Genomic DNA, 21,506 nt, shown 5'->3' on the forward strand with positions numbered 1-21,506 from the left:
GCCTATGAAACCTATTCTACTCTTTTTTATGCTTGTTGTCACTTTGAAAGCTCTTCATTGTTGCCCCATTTATGATCATATCACCTTAAATGCTTTTCCATATTATATTAAGATTTCATTTTTTTTCTAAAATTCTACATAAACATATGTTTTGCTTTAGAAGTAAAGCATTACATTGCCATATATTTTTTTGCATCCTTTTAAATTTTAAAACCCAAAATAAGGAGATTTTATTTTATTTCTCTCTCTAAAGACTATCCATTTAAAAGCATTATTATGAATTATGAGATCCCAGCTAAATTAATACTCCAAAGTTAAATAATCACTTATTATTATAACTCATTCAAAATTATAATTAAACAATCTTCATTTATTGGTACATTTGATAGTATAAAAAATGCCCGAAAGAGAAAGAGAATGGAAAGTGAAGTTAACTCACATTGTATAGGTAGCCTACATAAGAAGAATGAAATTAATCATTGATGCTAATAGTACTTTCTTTACACTACCATGTTATTCTATTAGTTTTATAAATTAGATTATTATAAGTATAAATTATAGATTCTAATACAGACCAAAAGCATCATCTACCTATATAAAATAAAAATGGCATCTCCAATCAGAAAAATAACTAAAATCTAAATATTTCTTATACCAAATAAAAAAATAAAACAAAATTAATTACGCGCTAGCCGATTTTCCCATTCCTCTCAAGAAGAAGTAGGCGAACCGCAACAATCCCTACCCCGTTTCTGGCCCAAAACAATAGGGCCCATTCCAAAGCCCACCAAAGCCCGATTCTCCACTACGGCCTTCAAAGCCCGTTCCAGCGCCCCAACCTCCACCTCCTCTTCACCCCACTCCACCACCACCACACTCTTCATCCTTCCCCCAACCGTCATCATTTCCGCGCGAACCGGCTTTGCCTGAACCGACCGGATTGCCCGTGTCACGTCGCGGTTCAGACCGGCCCGGTCCTCACAGCACACCGTCGCCTTTACCCTATTCGCCTCCCCCTCGCACCAACTCACCGTCGCCTCGTCGCACTCCCCGGGAAGCGGCCACGCCTCAGACCGAACCGCACCTGGTTCGCCGCCGTCCACGCACGCCACTTCAGCGGCCTGCTTCTTTAACCGTTTCACGTGCTCAACAACTTCCGCCAGCAACGACGCTTTATCCGACTAAAAAAAGTCAGAATTTACTACATTACTCTCCAACCATGCAGAAACTAAATTCACACCAACTGAACAGTTTTTCAGAAGGGCGTTCATTTATAATGAAATATATATAAAAAAATAAGATATTATACACAAAGAATGATAAGATATATAAAAAAATATACAAATTAATTACTAAGCTTATTTTGTAAAAGTTTTATTTTGGAAATTCTTGTAGAGAAACGTGTGAGTGAGTTTCGTTGTCGTATAATAATTAATGAACATATTTTTTTTGTAGATAACCTTGGCGGCGTTAGGAAGGAGGGATCGTAAGGTGGATAGGTGAGAGTTGATTCTCTGCCTGCGTCTCCTCTCGGCTTCCCTGTGACTCTTGCATGCTTCCGTTGATTTGCGGTCGGCTTTTGATCTGGCGCCGTCGAACTCCACTGACCGTTTAATGAAAGTGTTGGGGACGTGGGTAGAGTCGTGGTCTAGCCAACTCTGGAAGCCGTAGAATCTCCGGAAGGGAAGCATGTTTTTTTGTTTGTAATGAATAATGTTGTTGGTGTGTGGAGAATGAAGAGGTTTAAGGAGTGGGGAGAGGGTGATGTAACGATGATGTGTGAAGTGTCCGTTGTCGTTGTGGTGGTTTAGGTACGGTGTATTGTTGGGCAGCTTTTTAGGTAGAAATTAGTGTGTGCGTATTGTGTACGTGAGAGGCAGTCGGGTGAGGAATGAGGGAGCAAAGTTTGAACTGTTGTGGAAGAATGGGATCCTACCAAAGAAACACAATGGTACATTTTTATTTTGTTGCTAAATAAATAAATAAAATATAATGTGTTGTGTTGCCCGAGGTAGAAGATGGAATGGAAATGAGAAGTGAGAAAGATCGTGACCTTTGAGAGACCAGAGAATAAATTAGTGCCTGTACATTTGTCTACAACGGGAGACACTTTCTTCAGAAATTAAATCACTTATTTTCTCTTTTCTTATTCAGACAATTAATTTTCAAAACTCATGGCTTTTTCTATGCCTTTCAAATCAATTTCACTGTAGTTTTCGTCCTAGCCTGTGCTTTCACACCTTCTGCATCCTAATATGTGTATACGGTAAAAATCAATGTTTGTCTTAAAAGTTTATGGATGGTAATGTATGTATATATTAATGATGCATGGAAAAGGGGAATAAAAGGGTAAGGGAATAAGAAGTAGAAGAGTTGATTACAACTATAATGTTGGAAAAAGTGGGGAGAAAAGGATAGTGAGAGGAGAAATGTGGTAATATGTTGGTGAGGGTTGAAGGGTGGAAATAATGGTGTGTTTGGTGGAAAAAGGAAAAGAAGGGTATGCAATCATTTTCAAAGGGGAAAACAACTGTTACTTAATACTCTCATACGTATACTACTGCAGCCGGCGCCGACACCAATTTCTCAGGGGAATCAAAAACCAGACAGCGATGTGCTTATCCGACAACAACCTCTTTTACTTCTTGGATTTGATCACTTCTTGTATTCTCTATACTGTTTGTGCACCATCGTTGATATACTCAACGTTTCCCTTTCACACACCCCTTTTTGTCCCTCTTAACATTAATTCCTATATCCTTTATTAACATAATCTTTAGACTAATCACTTTTAAAACCTCGTATAACCACCTCATTTATTAGCCCTTGTTACTCCTTTACTTTTTGTTTCATGCATTGAATGTTTTTCCATAGGTTCGTAGCTTCTTGTTTTGTCGTAATAGTTTCATTTCTTGTGCATGATGTAATACTTACTGATATATCTTTTAGAAGAGAATAATTATAATCACCTACGTGGTTTTTCTATCTCATTCTACTTTATTTGCTATGTTACTCATTACATTTATAATTATCTATCTATAGTTTCCTTTCTCTTTTTTCCAACTTAACTGGTTGCTTAAATGTGTTAACCTCTTCAAATAAGTAACAGAAAATTAACATAGATATTCTGAACTAAACACACTTGACATAACAGAAACAAAGTTTTCTTGTATTCCACAAGATGTTGATAAGGAATATATTATATATGCTTCTAAAAATGTTGTGATCAGTTTTGCCATTAATATATACCTTTCCTGATGCCCTAATTAGGTCAGAGTAGAATAGATAAAGTTGGATGGACACATTAATTATTGAGACACTCCATTATTCACTGACATGCATATTCTTTATTCCTCCACCTATTGGTTTACCTTACTACATTCCTTCCTTGTAGCTAGTATAGCAGTTTAGGTTACTTTTCGTGACAGTAAATAGATAAAAAGAATATGAATATGAATTATGTATGAATGTATCTATCAGTAACATTATGCATGTGAATATGTCGGGTGGGCCCCACCAAGGTAACAATGGAGAAGGAAAGATCAACATCCCATGTCAGTGCTCGGGCTGCAAGGAGCAGATGAGACTTTAGATGGCATCCCCCAACCAGCAGCCTGCAGAAGCCACATCATACACACCTAAGCTATATATCCTCACCTAATTTATTAATGACTTAAATATGTTTTATTTCCTTCCAATTTTCCTAAAACATGTTTTTCATCTCTCTATTTCAAAAATTATTAATTGCTGTTTAAATTTTAAAATTTTACAGTTAGATATATTTTTGGTGTAATTTAATTTTCAGTAAAATTTAGAATTAATATATTTTAAAATTTTAATAAATACATTTAAAATATCAAATAAACTTACTAAATTTTAGTTAAAAAAATTAAATTCATACCATAATAAAGATGAGACTAATTTAATTCAAAAGTTTTAAATAAACTTTACTTTTAATTTTATTAATAGTTAAAAAATCAAAATCATATTTAACTCTAAAATTTAATATTTTTTATTATTTTTATAAAGATGGGTGAAACACTTTCTTTTTAGGATAATAAAAATTAATAAAATCATTATTATTATTATTATTATAATTATTAAATTAAATATAAATAACTTTTATAATTTTATTGTTAATAGCTTTTGTTTATTATTTAGATAACTTTTTAATTAAAAAATAATTAAGATTAAAAAAATGATCAAATAAAAAAACAGTTACAATTTAAAAAAATCACTTAAATAGTAAAATCAGTAAAATTATTATTTTATTTATTTTTTATTTAAGAATTAAATTAAAAAATAAATGTGGACATTAAAAAGAAAACTTTTATATATATATATATATATATATATATATATATATATATATATATATATATATATATATATATATATATATAGATAGGTATATAGGTATAGATAAAATGTTATCACGAAATGATTATATTAAATTTAAAAGATGACTAATATCACATGTTATATTAATTTTAGAATATAAAAGGCTAACTTATCCATTTGAAAGCATAACAACTAGAAACAAGGTTAAAAAAAATAAAAGAAAAACATATTTTCCTTATTTAATTACATAATACAAGGAAGTTTTTAGTAAAGTGATTATATTGTGTAACATCCAATTTACTAATATAAAACTTACTAAAATGAAACATTACATTGATAAAACAAGAACAGAACTATGATTTTATGAAGAACTAAATTATTCACTTGAAGACCGAAATACTCCTATATCACTGCTATACCGACAACCTTCCGATGAGCCGACTGAAAAAGTTGTATCCCTAAGTGCACACCAATCAGGTGATCATCGCAAAAGAGAAACAAACATTTGAATACCAAATAACATTTCGTAGAAGAAGACCGAACGACAACAATACAACCCCTGAACATGGCCGAAGTCTAACACAGTTTGAGGACCGAATACTATAATTAAACCGAACACTTAGAACTTACCGAATACTAAGAACTTAGACATAATCCTTATGGCCTAGACCAAACATTTAGAATGTAGACCGAATAATATCATAAAACCGATTACCAAAACATGATCGAACGCTCATTAACAAAAGACCCATAGGAGACCAAACGTACTACGACCGAACGCTATTACAAAACCGAGCACTATTAAGATCGAACGCTAATAAGGCTGTTTTGTCATTAATTGAATTTCACAGAAGCAAAGCTCAGTTAAGACCGAACACAAGAGGAAGACCACCCATACTGAAGATCGAACGGTCATGAACAGGTAAGACTCTAAAGAGACCGAACCTAGTTGATGACCGAGTACTTGAACATGGCCGAACGGCCAATCAGCGCATGGTCGAGCGGTCAATAGCGCGTGCTCAGCTTTTTGCATAATTCTGCAGAACTTCTGCAGAATGATGAACATGCTAGACTTTACCAAAACTAAACATTTTTCCCAACTTCTAATCTTCCACACATGAATCATATACCAATTTACACCTATCCAAGGGTACCTAAGTCTTCCTAACATCCTTCCAAAGAGTCTCATACCAGATTTCACTCCAAATTCTGCATAACCAACAACTCAATGACCCAAAATCCATTTTTCTACCTTTTACACATTTTATAGAGACTTAAGGGTTCTAATAAGTTCAATTATACATGCTCAGACTCTTCTTACTGACTAAATTCACTCCTAACCCCAAATTCTCATTTTCACATACTCACTTCCTCCAAATCATAACAAATCGACCACTGATGCAGAGAACTCCAAACCGTTCACAGGTTCCAACATTCACAATTTTAATCAAACATTCAAATTACACACATACAACCATCCAAACAGTAAATTTCATACACAGAAAATATTAATTAAATTAACCAGCTTCTCTTACCTCTTAACCGAACCGCACAACTTGACAGATTTAACCTTCTTCACAGTCTTGTTAAATCGCAAGTGATTCTAGGACAACCTACAGACTTTGGATCGGTGAAAGAAAACCAACCACCGAACCAGAAGCAGAATCAGGACTCATATGAAGAGTCGAAGAACACATGCAAACCGGACAGTGCTTGCATGTACAAAAAATTGCATAAATTTCAAGAATCAAAGAGAGACAAACTTACCGACTCTAAACAGGAAACTGATAGGTGGAATGGAAGCTCTTGGTGCCAAGATTGCTTATACACTGTCTGATTGTTGAAAAGATGAACTAAGATTAAAGAAATCTAGAGAGAAGGGAGAGCAAAGGTATGAAATAGAGTTTTAGAGAGATAGATAGTTTTAAGATAATGAACCGTTTCTTAAAATTTCCTATTTTATACTGTTGCTGTATTTTACCACCAAAAACTCGGTTCTATTATTTTAGTACATTACTCTATTACTTCTATTTTCTGGGTCCTTTCATATTGTATTTTATTTATTTTCACAGTTTATTTCTGTAAACTATTTAAAGATTCACTACAAAAAAGAAGGGCATTACCGAAGGCCAGAAGCCCTCGGAAACAGCCCAAAACCGTCGGTAAAAGGTAATTACCGAAGGCTTATCGACGGCCAAAGAGCCCTCGGTAAATCCCTTGTCGCTAACATTTACCGAGGGCCAAAAGCCTTCGGTAATTACCGAGGGCCAAAAGCCCTCGGTAATTATCGAAGGTCAAAAGCCTTCGGTAATTTCCGAAGGGCAAAAGCCTTCGGTAATTTCTGAAGGGCGAATTTTCTGCTGTCCAGTAACCAATTATGGTGCAGTTTATGATCTGCTTTGGTGCTAATTTCATGTGATTTTTTATTACTCTCCTGCATTGTGGTGCAGTTTATGAAATTTTTCATGACATCAAGTCAAACTAACCACTGATATTTCTATTGGAGAAGGATAATTGAAAAGGAGATATCAAATTATATTGCATAATATGTTTGTAGTCTTTTACATAAGATATTTGCTGCCACAACACTATAACACTACAAGTTTTCACATCTCAGTACATAGGAAAAAAATTTAAATTCTAAGAGAAAATATAAACGATAACTAATAATAAAGACTATCCAAGTTCAAGCGGCATGATGAAGCAGACTTTGATCAAGGTGCCACACACTTGCAAACCATAAAGTATAAATGTAAGTAGAAGTCATAGGTATTGGGAGAAAATTACCATATTGCTGGAAATGTACATGGCTCATTGAATGCTTTTCACGGCTGGAAATAAAATGCACAAGCTTACCATTTAAGTTTTTGAACAAAGCCTTTTCTTGCTTCTTTGCTGGAAGGGGAAAAGAGTACCGTGTTTCTCTTTAGAATAGAGCCTAGAGGATGGAACGTTTGGCACCTAGCAACCAAATTCTTTTATTTACAAAAGAGAAATCAATTATAAAATGGGAAAGAAGTGCACGGTTACCTCCAAGATGTAGCACCAAACACATTAAACAAAATTGGGGCAACCACATTTTTGTTGGCTGGAACGTGGTTTTCATTTGTGAAAAAAAAAACAAATGGACTTGAAGCCACATAAGAAGAGTAGCCACGACAATATAGATAGCCAACACAAAAGGACAAAATACAAGGTCAATTGAAATTAAAGGAGGGGACCACATTGAAAGCTTATGTCCATACGTGATTTTCCACTCCACACATCATAAACTTTTATTCTTTGATTGATAAGTCCTGGGTAATGTCCAGCAAGGGTCATGGAAAAGTCTAGCCACCTAAAAGAAGAGTTTGGCAATTAGTGGAGGCAGCATGTACAAAGAGAGGGCACACTCCTTTTCTTCCTCTTTGTTTTAAATATTGTTTTGGATTTATGGGAGAAAAATAGTGTGGCACACTTGCTTTTCTCGGAGGAACCTCCTTCCCCTTTAGGAACTGATGTCCGTCCAACACTACCCGTAAGAAAGAAGCTCATGGCCATGATAGCAGCTTAGAATGGAGGCAGCTTCAAGCATTTTGGAGCAGCTGAGTTTGAAGAAGAAGCGTTCCAGCAGCAGCCACCTTGGATGAGAATAAATGGAGTGTTGTAGATGAAGGGAAGCTCACGGTTTTCTCCATTCATTTTGGCTTGCATCTTGCCTTGCATCACAGAATAACAGAGAAGGGGTCACCACTTGATAGATAGCTCACGGCTGCACACTTGGGAGAAGCACATTACAATTTCTTTTAGAAGTCTAAGGTGCAGCATGTTAGAGTTTGTAGAAGCTGGAAGAAGTTCAAGGCTAGAAGCACGTGAAGCAGAGAATGATGCACAACAGCAGTGAAGCCAAAGAGGCTTGAAGAGAAGAGAGGTCTTGCCACCACTCACGGTTTTTACTTAATGGCTTGGCAAAAGTTCATGACCATTTGGAGACAATTGCCACGTAAGGGAGCAGCAGATTTGGAGTGACATCCAGCTTACATTCCACCTTGCAACTCATTGATTTCATCAATTAACAAGTGAAAAAAATAAGCTGCCACATTTGCACCGCACCTCACGGTTTTCTCAACAACATTATTATTTGGAAGATAGCAAGTTACACGGCCCCATATGACAATTCTCTTGGCAAGCATCAACCAAAGCATTTGGAATAACAAGAGGGGCCACGTAGAAATGAAGGAGCCACGTCCAGCCTTTGTGAAGAAGCAATGTCCAGTAAAGAAGAGAGTGACCACCCTTTCACGGTGATGGAGCTTACAAAATCCAGCAGCTTGGAGTTGGAACAGCTGCAGCCACCACTTGCCACTTATTTTGAAGAGTAACCGTTGAGAAGCATACAACAACCGAGAGGGGCTGGAACAGTTAATTTTTCAACAAGACAAAAGGTGGAGATTTGTTTCACGGTGGAAAGTGGGAAGTGGGCAACAGATTGCAGTGGGAAGTGGGCAAGTGGCAATATCTTGGCAATATCTTGGCAAGAAGCAGCAGAAGAAGATTCACGGGTCTAGCAAAGAAGAGTGTACACAACAAATTGAAGAAGAAGACAAACAATGGGAGCCCACCTATTTCTTTGGCAAGACTAGGAGGTGAAGAAAGTCATCCAGCTACACTATTCCAGTAACAAAAATGCTTGTTTGCACGGACTGAACAACAAATCCATACATGTTATTCTAATTCTATCAAAAACTGAATTCATTATGTTACACACCAGTTTCAATAGTGTTAACGCACATGCTAATCATAAAATCCAAACTGTTACACACCAATTACAGTGCCACAAAAACAAAAAATGCTTCAGAATCATGAAACAAATGCTACAATATCAATTAAGAATCAAGTCTCTCAAACAACAAGTGGATCACAAAATTAAAGCATTGATACATCGATTACTATTTTAATTTCAACTGAAGAAGGGATCTTCACTCAATGAAGGAAAGACTAAAAATACGTACTGCTTGAGTATCAAAATAGAGCACGCTCATTTTGAAGGCCAAACTGCAAGTGGCCAAAGACCTAGCCGACGCGGAGATTCCGACGATGCCGAGAACAAGGCCGCGACAGCGGCGCATCCCACGGCAGAGAGGCTGGACGAAGCCGAGCCAGCCGGAGGCGGAGAGCGCGTGGCGGGAGAGGAGGTGCGTGCGGCGGAGGAGGCCGAGGAAGAGCCCCATGACGGTGTCTGCGATCTCCTCGGTGCGCGAGGTGTCGACGTGGACGAGGCGAAGGCCGAGGTCAGCGGCAAGGGCGGAGTCGACGGCGCGGTCGGCAGAGTCGACGGTGCGGTCGGCAGAGTCGACGGTGCGGTCGGCGGAGCCGAGGCAGACGATGAGGTAGTAGGAACGGAGGCGGCTCTGGGTGGCGCGGGAGGTAGGCGAGGGAGTGCGGGAGAGTTTTAACGAAGACAAAATTTGGGAGAATGGGAGAGAAAAATCCCAAATTCTAATTTCATAAGTCGAACCTTATACCGACGGGCATATTCTTTCGGTAAAATCACTATACCAATACCGAAGGTTAAAGTCCTTCGATAATCACTGCACCAATACCGACGGTCAAAAGCCTTCGATAAATCAACTTTATCGAAGGCCAAAAGGCCGTCGAAAATATACCTTCGATAATTAACTATTTTCTTGTAGTGATTGAAATCTCGTTCTATGAAATTCGTCCAACAATATTATGAAGTGAACTTTATATAATTCAATTTTATAAAATTAATTTGTAAACTTAATTATATATTATAATTTTATCTTTTGCCATTTCGGATTTTCAAGTGAAACAAAAATCTCATTCATGAATATTTATTCAATTCTTACGTATGAAAAACACATCAGGAACTCAAACTATTACTGTATTCACTTTTTTTTTTCAAATGTCATTTGAGAAGATCATTACTCCCTTGAAAACCAGTGAAATATAAACATAAATATATTATTATAAAATAATTAGTTTCGTTTATTTTGAAGTGCATATGTTTTCTATTTTGTTCTGGTAACAGTGGTAGTTTGGATTGATATATGTATGATTTTGACATGTCCATGATGCAATGAGCATGTCTCCCAGGCTCACTGTTCCATTCGATCTGTGTCTCCAAGGGCTAAAGCTTATTAATTCGACCCCACCTCTCCTTCTATGCACTGCTCATTTAACTTTTATATGCTCAGCCCCCATCTATTCCACATGCCCTTTCCAATAGTGAAACAAAACATATTATAAGGCTTTTAGGTCAAAAATAATTTTATTTTATTTCATCAAGATTACAAGGTTATACCTTTAAGAATTTTCTATAATTTTCTTTTTAGTACTTAAATTTTAATATAACAGGTTTTGGTCTTGGTCCTAAATCTATTTTTCCTTTTGTTATTCAGCTCTTGTTCTGTGTCCTTTATTAATTAATGATAGGTTAAAAATATGTATTTAATTTAAAGATACACAAGTATACAAGTATGGTTGGTAGATTTTATACACAACACACATGTTTTTTCTTCTGGTTGAATACAGCGAGTTGTTTATATATGTTTTGTTTTGTAGATTTCACGGTAACATTTCTCTATCAGCGTATGGGCTTTTCTTACTCCATGACAATGAATATCGAGAAAGAGTTTCAAGATGAAACAGTAGTACATTAACTTACATTATGTCGGATTCTTTGAGGTTTATGTCTATTTCACCTGACCATACTTACAATATTTAGTATAAAATTTCAAATTACGATATGTTAGCTTAAGTGACCAACTGTTTTAATCCTGTGTTCACATCCGTGTTTATGTTCGTGTTTTAATTTAGTTCACTTGCATTCACAAAATCTTCACAAACCCCTCCCTCCCCCCCCCCCCCCCCCCCCCCCACAAAATGTTCGACCTATTACCTGAACCACATTTGGTCCTTGAGAGACGACCTAGGAGTCACTTCCTAGTTTATACTGCATTATTTTTGCAATCAATTTTTGTGTGAGGTGCGACCCTCTCAACAATCCATAATGAGAAGAATGAGCTTATTCCTACTCGGACTGTTAATGGATGGCGAATGTGCATTGATTACAGGAAATTGAATAAAGCTACCAGGAAAGATCATTTTCCTCTTCCTTTCATGGACCAGATGCTGGAGAGATTGGCAGGTGATAACAGTTGAAAAACTGTTATTTTTATACTTAAACTTGACTTCAATTACAACCTTTATGACTTAGAAATTAGCTTGAACTCATGATTTTGTTGAATTATTGGAAATAACAGAGTTGGACAGGTTTTATGCTTGATTTCCTTGTTTTTGCAGGTTTTAAGATGAAATTGATGAAAGAAGTGAAAAGGGAAAGAGATGGAGACAGAAAAGGACACAAAAAGTGCAAAAGAAGAGAATCAGCAAGTACCGCTCAGCGCCAACTACCGCTGAGCGGCACTTTTCAGTACCCGTTGGCACCGTTGAGGGGAAGAAGTGAAATGCGCTACTACCGCTCAGCGGTATTTACCGCTGAGCGGCACTTTTATGGGCTTGGGCCTAATTTTCTGTATTTTTTTAGAATAGTATATAAATACAAGAGAGTGGATAGGATGAAATTGATAAATCCCAACAACATATTCATCCATATAATTCAAATCACGTGTTTTGTTTCTTTTGTTCCATTGATCAATACATGCATACATATTTACTTTTGAGTATTTGCATTAAACTCTTAATCAATCGGTTTTGCAAGTCTTAGCTAATCAATAAACCACACAACTGTCTAGGCCGTGAGTCCTTTGGGAAAACGATACTTGGTCTTAGCAGGTTATTACTTGATACGATTCGGTTACACTTGCCGAGGGTTAACAAGTCTTTGACTCCGTTTTTGGGGATTGAAAATTTGTTCATCAAGTTTTTGGCGCCGTTGTTGGGGACTCGTGGTTTAACTAGTCTATTTGTGTGATTTTTTATTATTTTTTACTAGTTTCGAATTTTGTTTTTCTGTTTGTATTTTCGTTTTTTTTTTCGATTTTTTCTGTTATAATTTTTTTGTTATTATTTTCGGTTTTTATTTTCTATTTTTTTTCGGTTTTTCTGTTTTTATTTCCTATCTTCTTATCTTTTCAATTATATCCTTTGATTATTTCTTCTCTTTTCTATCTTTTTGTGCTAACAATTGTTTCTAGGGTTTTGTGCCTAATGCTTGCAGGATGCAATTCGGACAAGAATTTAACTATATGGGCACTCAATTCTATCAAAGTAATCTCAACCACTGGTGGGAACCTCACTCAAGCATGGATCAAAGCCAATTTTGGCAAGCTGCGGATCAATTTGAGAACCAACCACAACAACAATGGCAGCAACAAAGCTTTCTATAAAAAAGTTTGGATGACACCTTTCAACGATTTTTGCAAGTGTCCATCTCCACTCAGAAATATTGGCAAGCTGTCGGAAAATTTGAGAACCAACCACAACAACAATGGCAACAACAAAGCTCACTATCAGAAAGTTTAGATGACACATTTCAACAATTTTCGCAAAATTCCATCTCTACTCAAAAATGCATTGAAGCATCATGTAAAAGGATAGAGATGCATATTGGTCGCATAATTAAGAGATTGGAGGATGTTGGGGTTAATACTGAAGTTAACCCTAGGGAGGAAGGTCAAGCCATTGTCACTAAAAGTGACAAGATATTTTATGAGGAAAAGATAGAGAGAGATGAGGAAAAGATAGAGGAAAAAGAAACAGAAAGGTTGAGTGAGAAACATAAAGATGAAGAGAAAGAAAAAGAAGTGGTTGAGAGACAAGAAAAAAAAAGAATGTGTGTGAAAATAAAGAAGTTAAATAGAAAAAGAGAAGGGAAGAAAAAAATAAGAGAAAAGAAAAAGAGGAACAAGAAAGTGAGAGAAAAGAGAAAGAGGACGAGAGGAAGAGAGAGAGAATCATATGAAAAACCCTTTCGTCATCCAAAGAAGTATCATAGGAAGGAAAAGAAATTTAAGTGCTTCTGGAAATCTTCAAGAAATTGGAGATTAAAGTTCCTATGATTGAGACATTGCAACAGGTTCCTGGTTTGATCAAATTTCTAAAGAAGTTCAGTAGAAAGAAGAAGAAAAAGAAGATAGAACTTGAGCGTTATTGGGTCAAGCTAATGACATCAAAAGAGCGCTTGCTGGGAAGCAACCCAATGATTTAAGAACTTTTGTTTTTGGTTTGGTGATGTAATTATGAACTTTTGTTAGTTTTGTTTTAGTTATAAATTTTTTCTACAGGGTATAGCATCTACTGATGGATGCTAGGTGGTTAAGTATCTACTGAAGGATACTAGGTTTGTTACACTTACTAATGGATGTTGGTAAGAAAGATTTGCACCTATTGATGGGTGTTGGTGGATTTTGGGTCAGGCTCATGACGTTAAACAAGCGCTACCTGGGAGGCAACCTAGTTTATTTACTATATTTTGTTTGTTTATTTTGATTCTGCTTTAGTTGCATGTTAGGGATTGAATGTATGAGTGATTTGAGAACTTAAATGCATGAAGTGAGTGAGAGGCATGAGTATAAGGCACCTAGGGCAAGCTAGGAAGAAGGAGAGTATGTCACGCAAGTGCCGCTCAACGGAAATTTCCGCTGAGCGGTATCACTGCAACATGGGTTTTTAGGTTGCCCTTAGTGATGGAGGATCTCATTTTTGCAATTATCAGCTAGCCAAGGTACTCAAACATTTACAGAGTGAGACATAAGGTAGCTGCACCTTATCATCCACAGACTAATGGGCAAGCTGAAGTGTCTAACAGAGAAATCAAGCAGATCTTTGAGGAAACAGTTGCTACGTCAAGAAAGGACTGGTCACAGAAACTTGATGATGCTCTTTGGGCATACAGGACTGCAATGAATACATCTATGGATTTATCACCTTATCAGTTAGTCTATGGGAAAGCATGTCATTTACCAAGGGAGATGGAGCACAAAGCTTTATGGGCACTTAAATTTTTTAATTTTGATCCTTCTGAAACTCAAAATAAGCGGAGAAGGCAGATGTTGGAGCTTGAAGAGATGTGGTTGCATGCATATGATTCATCCAGAAACTACAAAGAAAAGGTAAAATTCTATCGTGATAGGAAGTTGATAAAGAAGATTTTAAATCCAGGACAACAGGTGCTATTGTTCAATTCAAGATTGAAGTTGTTTCTTGGAAAGTTAAAGTCAAAATGGTCCAGGCCATTCATAGCGAAGAATGTTCGTCCTCATGGAGCAATTGAATTAGTTGATCCAGCTGCTAGTGATAAAAAAAGAAGTTGGGTGGTGAACGGTCAACGTCTCAAGCATTATTTAGGAGGAGAAGTAGAGCAATTATCCACAGTGATAAAGTTGGCAAATCCTTGAACTATTTTGGGTCAGGCTTGTGACGTTAAACAAGTGCTTACTGGGAGGCAACCTAGTGTTTTATAATATTGAACTTATTTGCTTTTGTTTTTAGAATAGGGTTGATGTTCTCAATTTAAACTTTATCTGTTTTGATGGTTTGCTTGTGACTATTGTGTGATAAGTAATGCTTGATGATGCTTTGATATTCATTGATGTTGAGATTGTGCATAGTATATGCTTATACAGGTGGTTCACAAGATTTGTGAACAAATGCAAGATGTTGTGATTGTGATTATGATTCTACGCAGGATGTTATAGGTGGAATGTGAATGAGCTTATATGTGAAGTTTTGAGCTCCAAAGTTGTTGTGATTGAATGCTATTACTTTGAAAGCATGAATGACTTTGCCCAGGTTTTCTATGATTGAATCATTTGCTTGTTTGCATCATATGATCAAAGCCATTTATTGGAAACCCTTTTTGTTAGCCAAATGCATGAATTTAGCCCAATTAAAGAGAATACAATGTGTTCTATCCTTTGAAGCCTTAGCCATGAACATATAAGTAAATCTAGAACTGAAGAAATTCTCCCAGGAGCAATATTGCCTAGACATAGGGATAGGAGGATTGGTTGCCTTTAAGCTTCTGTGTGAATGTAATGCATGAATAATTGCTAGGGAGACAAGACATTGTAAACTAGTGATTACGAGTAGTCTTTCTTCACCGAGACATCGGGTTTAAGGTAAATTAGAAAGTGACATTAACATTAATGAAGAAAGAGGAATTCTTGAATACATGAGAGTGGATAGGATGAATCGGAAACCCCAGCAACATAATCATACATATTCTACATCAACCGTTTTTGCATCTTTCTATTCCATTGATCAAAACTTTGCATTCATGTTTATTTTTCGTAATTCAACAACAATGTTTTTGTTTACAAGTTTAATTTAATCAACAAATCACATAACTGTTTAGGTCGTGAGTCCTTTGGGAAACGATACTTGGTCTTACCATTTTATTATTACTTGATACGATTCGGTACACTTGCTGAGTGTTAACAAGTTGTCGGCGCCGTTGTCAGGGACTCGTGGTTGAACTATTCTATTTGTGTTATTATTGATTAACTTTGACTTGATTTTTTATCTTTTTATGTTTTTATCTTTTTGTTTTTATAATTCTATCATTTTGGTTTTTTATCTTCTTTTTTTTATCTTTCTATCTTTTTGTTTTATCTTTTTATCTTGTTATCTCTTTAGTTTATCTTTTCTATCTTTTTGTGCTAAAACTTGTTTCTAGGGTTTTGTGTGCTTGTGTATGCAGGATACAATTAAGACTAGGAGCAAGAAAATTTCAGAACCTCTTCTTGAAGGATTGGACGAAAGTAGAAGGAGGAGGAGAGTTCGAACATATAGAGAATTATTCCCTCCTCCGGAAACACTTTTACAACCCTCACCACAAAGGTCTAACCAGAGCACAGAAGATATGGCCGAAGAGAACAATGTTGGACGTACTCTGGCAGATTATTGATGACAAATTTATGAACACCGAAAAACGGCGCCACAAACTTGTTTAACAATCGGCAAGTGTGACCGAATCATATCAAGTAATAAAACTAGGTAAGACCAAGTATCGTTTTCCCAAAGGACTCATGGCCTAGTTAGCTATATGATTTGTTGATTATTTAAGACTTGTTAACAATTGATTGTAGGGTTTAAATGTAAAAGACAATAATTAAACATGTATGCATGAATTTGATCAATGGAAAAAAGGAATACAAACACTTTAATGAATTGGATGGATGAGTATGTTGTTGGGGTTATCAATTTCATCTTATCCACTCTCATATACTTTAGGAATTCATCATTCTCTTCATCAATGCTAATGCCACTCTCTAAATCACCTTGCAAGAAGGCCTATCCTTAATTACGAGTTCATACAATTCCTAGCATTCCTAGTAATTAATTCTGAAGTGCAGAAGCTTAAAGGCAACCAATATGCTATTGGGAGAAATTCCCCGGATCTAGATTTCCCTGTACGTTCCCATATCGACAAAATCAATAATCATGGCAATGAATGAGTTAAATAAAGCAAGCTTTAAGCAAAGAGGAAAAACCCTAACTAATGATGAAAGAAAGCATAAGTCTTAAAATAAGATGTTAAAATAAATTCCATATATGAGAGTTTCAAAAGACTACATTGATTCCCCAACAACAATACAAGGTTTAGTTCACCATATTCATGGTGAAACTAGATGAACAATAATGGAAGAATGAAAGATAGAACCCTAGAAAGATGAGGAGGTAGCCTGAGCATCCAAGATCTTCCTTCAAGGGGTGGAAAAGTGAGTGTTTGCTTCATCTCAGCCAAAGATACAAACCCTAGGACGTCCTAAAGCTTATGTACTATTATAAAATATACAGAAAATTAGGCCCAAGCCCAAAATAGTGCCGCTCAGCGGTAAACTACCGCTCAGCGTAAGTGCGTGAGTCGTTTCTTCCCCTCAGCGGCCTTTTCACCCCTCAACGTGGGTTTCAGAGTGCCGCTGAGCGGTATTTGCGACTTCTCCTTTTGCACTTTTTGATGTCTTTTCTGATTCCATCTCTATCCTTCTTCACTTTTTTCACCAATTTCACCTTAAAACCTGCATAAAACACTGAAATCAAGCATAAACCTGTCCAGCTCTCTTATTTCTAAAAATATAACCAAAAGCATGATTTCAAGCTATTTTCTAAGTGTTAAAGGTTGCTTTTAGTATCAATTTAAAGCATGAAAATAACAGTTTTTCAACTGTTATCAATTATACCACAATTGTTGGCTCTCATCACTTTAATAGCATTGTTAGGCGAGGGTCAATGCTGCAAACATGGAGGTGAAACCGGCGTTGATACAATTGGTAAAGAGGAACCAATTTAATGGACTGTCACATGAATGTCCACATGAGCATCTGATAATAGTTGAAAAATTGTTATTTTTATACTTAAATTTGACCTTATAGACAACCTTTATGACTTAGAAACTAGCATGGAATCATGTTTTTGTTGAAGTTTTAGAAATAAGAGAGTTGGAAAGGTTTTATGGTTGATTTCCTTGTTTTTGCAGGTTTTAAGATGAATTGAGTGAAAGAAGTGAAAGAGCTAGGAGTTGGATTCAGAAAAGGAAGAAAACGTGCATAAAAGGTAGAAGTCGCAAGTACTGCTCAGCGCCATTTTCCATTGAGCGGCACTTTGAAGACCCGCAGTCACCGTTGAGGGCCAAAACTGCAACCGAAGCGCAGAATAGAAGTCACGCACTTACTGTTGAGCGGTATTTACCGCTGAGCGGAATTCTTATGTGCTTGGCCTTACTTTTCTGTAATTTTGAGAATACTATATAAGGTTTTAGTTAACCTAGGTCAGTCATCTTTGGCTGGGACGAAGCAAAAACACACTCTTTCACCCCTTGGAGGAGGATTTTGGATGCTATAGCTCCTTTCTAGGTTTTTATCTTTCACTCTTTCTTTGTATTTCATCTAGTTTCACCATGAATATGGTGAACCAAACCCTTATTGTTCTTGGGGAATCAATGTAATCCTTGGAAACTCTCATGTATTGAATTTGTTCTTCAAGATCTTTTAAAGATACATGCTTTCTTTCATTAATTGTTAGGGTTTTTCCTCTTTGCTGTCAGCATGCATTGTTTAACTCATTCGATGTCATGATTATTGATTTTGTCGATATGGACACATACGGGGAAATCTAGATTTGGGGAATCTATCCTAATAGTAGTATAAACCTAGACATAGGAGTATGATGGTTAGTTGCCTTTAAGCTTCTATTCTTTATAATGCATGAGTAATTGCTAGGGAGACAAGACATTGTAAACTAGTCATTATGATTAGGCTTTCTTTGCCGAGACATCGGGTTAAGGTAATTTAGAAAGTGGCATTAACAATTGATGAAGAAAGATTAATTCTTGAATACATGAGAGTGGATAAGATGAAATTGATAACCCCAACAACATATTCATTCATATATTTCAAACCACATGTTTTATTTCTTCTTGCCCATTGATCAATACATGCATTCATATTTACTTTTCAGTATTTTGCATTTAACCTACAATTATTTGGTCAGTCATCTTTGGCTGGAACGAGGCAGAAACACACTCTTTCACCCCTTGGAGGAGGATTTTGGATGCTACAGCTCCTTTCTCACCGTTCTAGGGTTCATTCTTTTCACACTTTCATTGTATTTCATCTAGTTTCACCATGAATATGGTGAACTAAACATATATTGTTGTTGGGGAATCAATGTAATCCTTTTGAAACTCTCATGTATGGAATTTGTTCTTCAAAATCTTCTTTAAGATACATGCTTTCTTTCATTAATTGTTAGGGTTTTTCCTCTTTTCTCAAAGCATGCATTGTTTAACGCATTCGATGTCATGATTATTGATTTTGTCGATATGGACACTGATGACAAATTTATGAACACCGAGAAATGGCGCCACAAACTTGTTTAACAATCGGCAAGTGTGACCGAATCGTATCAAGTAATAAAACTCGGTAAGACCAAGTATCGTTCTCCCAAAGGACTCACGGCCTAGTTAGTTATATGATTTGTTGACTATTTGAGACTTGTTAACAATTGATTGTAAGGTTTAAATGCAGAAGACAATAATTAAACATGTATGCATGAATGTTGATCAATGGAAAAGAGGAAAACAAACACTTTAATGAATTAAATGGATGAGTATGTTGTTGGGTTATCAATTTCATCTTGTTCACTCTCATCTACTTTAGGAATTCATCATTCTTTTCATCAATTGCTAATGTCACTCTCTAAATCACCTTGCAAGAAGGCCTATCCTTAATTACGAGTTCTTACAATTCCTAGCATTCCTAGTAATTAGTTCTGAAGTGCAGGAGCTTAAAGGCAACCAATATGCTATTGGGAGAAATTCCCCGGATCTAGATTTCCCCGTACGTTCCCATATCGACAAAATCAATAATCATGACAATGAATGAGTTAAACAAAGCAAGCATTAAGCAAAGAGGAAAAACCCTAACTAATTATGAAAGAAAGCATAAGTCTTAAAATAAGATGTTAAAACAAATTCCATATATGAGAGTTTCACAAGACTACATTGATTTCCCAACAACCATACAAAGTTTAGTTCACCATATTCATGGTGAAACTAGATGAACAATAATGAAAGAGATAGAAAAACCCTAGAAAGAGAAGAGGAGAGCCGTCACCATCTCCCAATCTACCCCTAAGGGGTGAAAAGTGTGTTTCTGCTTCCTCCCAACCAAAGATACAAACCCTAGGACGTGCAAGTCCTTAAATAGGGCATAAAAATAACATAAAACAAGTCCAAGCCCATAAAAACAAAAGAAAACCGGTCCAAGCCCACTTAGAATGGCGCTCAGCGGTAAAATACCGCTGAGCGGTAATACTGCATGATCCATTTTGCCCCCAGCTGCTGTTTTTGCCCCTCAGCGGTGATTTTGGCACCTGAAAAGTGCCGCTCAGTGGTATTTTACCGCTCAGCGCCACTCGGTCACACTTTTTCTGCGTTCTGGTTGGTTTTTCAACATTCTGGTTGACTGGTTGACTTTTCTAGTTGACTGGTTGACTTTTCTGGTTTCTGGTTGACTTTTCAGCACTCCAATCATTCGGTATTTCAATTCTTTTTTCAAATCATTCAATTAACCTACAAAATCAGGGGAATCTTGCACAAAACCATTAAATTCACATTTAACTCTCTTATTCACAAAACTAAAGAAAAAATATGAGTTCAAGCTAGTTTCTATGTCTTAAAGGTTGCTTTTGGTATCAATTTTAAGCATAAAAATAACGGTTTTTCAACTGTTATCAGACACATACGGGGAAATCTAGATCTGGGAATCTCTCCCACTAGTAGTATAAACCTAGACATAGGAGTATGATGGTTGGTTGCCTTTAAGCTTCTATTCACTATTATGCATGATTAATTGCTAGGGAGACAAGACATTGTAAACTAGTGATTATGATTAGGCTTTCTTCGCCGAGACATCGGGTTTAAGGTAATTTAGATAGTGGCATTAACAACTAATGAAGAAAGATGAATTCTTGAATACATGAGAGTGGATAAAATGAAATTGATAAACCTCAACAACATAATCAATCCATGCATTCATATTTACTTTTGAGTATTTGCATTTAAATCTTAATCAATCGGTTTTGCAAGTCTTAGCTAATCAACAAACCACACAACTGTCTAGGTCGTGAGTCCTTTGGGAGAACGATACTTTGTCTTACCAGGTTTATTACTTGATACGATTCGGTTACACTTGTCGAGGGTTTAACAAGTTTTTGGCGCCGTTGCTGGGGACTCGTGGTTTAACTAGTCTATTTGTGTGATTATTGATTAACAATGACTTGATTTGTATATTTTTTATTTATCTTTTTACTTTTGTATCTTGAAGTTTTTTTTTTTGGTTTTTGTTTTTATTTTTTGTATTCCTAATTTTATTTGTTTTATCTTTCTATCTTCTATCTTTATATTTTTCTTTTCTATCTTTTTGTGCTAACAAAGTTTTCTAGGGTTTTGTTTTCTTGTGTATGTAGGAAGCAATTCGCCCTAGAAGTAAGAAAAATTCAGAACCTCTTCTTGAAGGCTTGGATGAAAGTAGACGGAAGAGAAGAATCCGTACATCTAGAGAACTATTCCCTCATCCATAAACACTCTTACAACCTTCACCACAAAGGTCTAACCAAAGCACTGAAAATATGGCAGAGGGAAATAATGGTAGACGCACTCTTGCAGATTACACCATTGTGGTTGGCCCTCAACATTT

The 21,506-nt window shown here is 36.2% G+C and overlaps 1 protein-coding gene across 1 annotated transcript; it reads right to left on the reverse strand.

Moving 5' to 3' along the window:
• Positions 1–504: 504 nt before the first annotated feature.
• On the reverse strand, positions 505–2,126 carry LOC124844186 (transcription factor bHLH30-like). The gene is made up of 2 exons (XM_047321070.2): positions 1,461–2,126; positions 505–1,181 (listed from the first exon to the last, which is right to left on the reverse strand). The coding sequence occupies exons 1-2, from the start codon at positions 1,689–1,691 to the stop codon at positions 711–713; spliced, it is 702 nt and encodes a 233-aa protein (XP_047177026.1). The 5' UTR covers positions 1,692–2,126; the 3' UTR covers positions 505–710.
• Positions 2,127–21,506: the final 19,380 nt, after the last annotated feature.

This window comes from Vigna umbellata, chromosome 7, assembly GCF_029865625.1.
Source record: "Vigna umbellata cultivar VRB3 chromosome 7, Vumbellata_1.0, whole genome shotgun sequence".
Classification (NCBI taxonomy): domain Eukaryota; kingdom Viridiplantae; phylum Streptophyta; class Magnoliopsida; order Fabales; family Fabaceae; genus Vigna; species Vigna umbellata.

Coding starts and splice junctions, on each gene's coding strand:
- LOC124844186 (XM_047321070.2), bottom strand. CDS start 1,691: ATGCTTCCCTTCCGGAGATTCTACGGCTTCCAGAGTTGGCTAGACCAC. Junction 1,182..1,460: donor TCCTTCCTAACGCCGCCAAG/GTTATCTACAAA, acceptor GACTTTTTTTAG/TCGGATAAAGCGTCGTTGCT.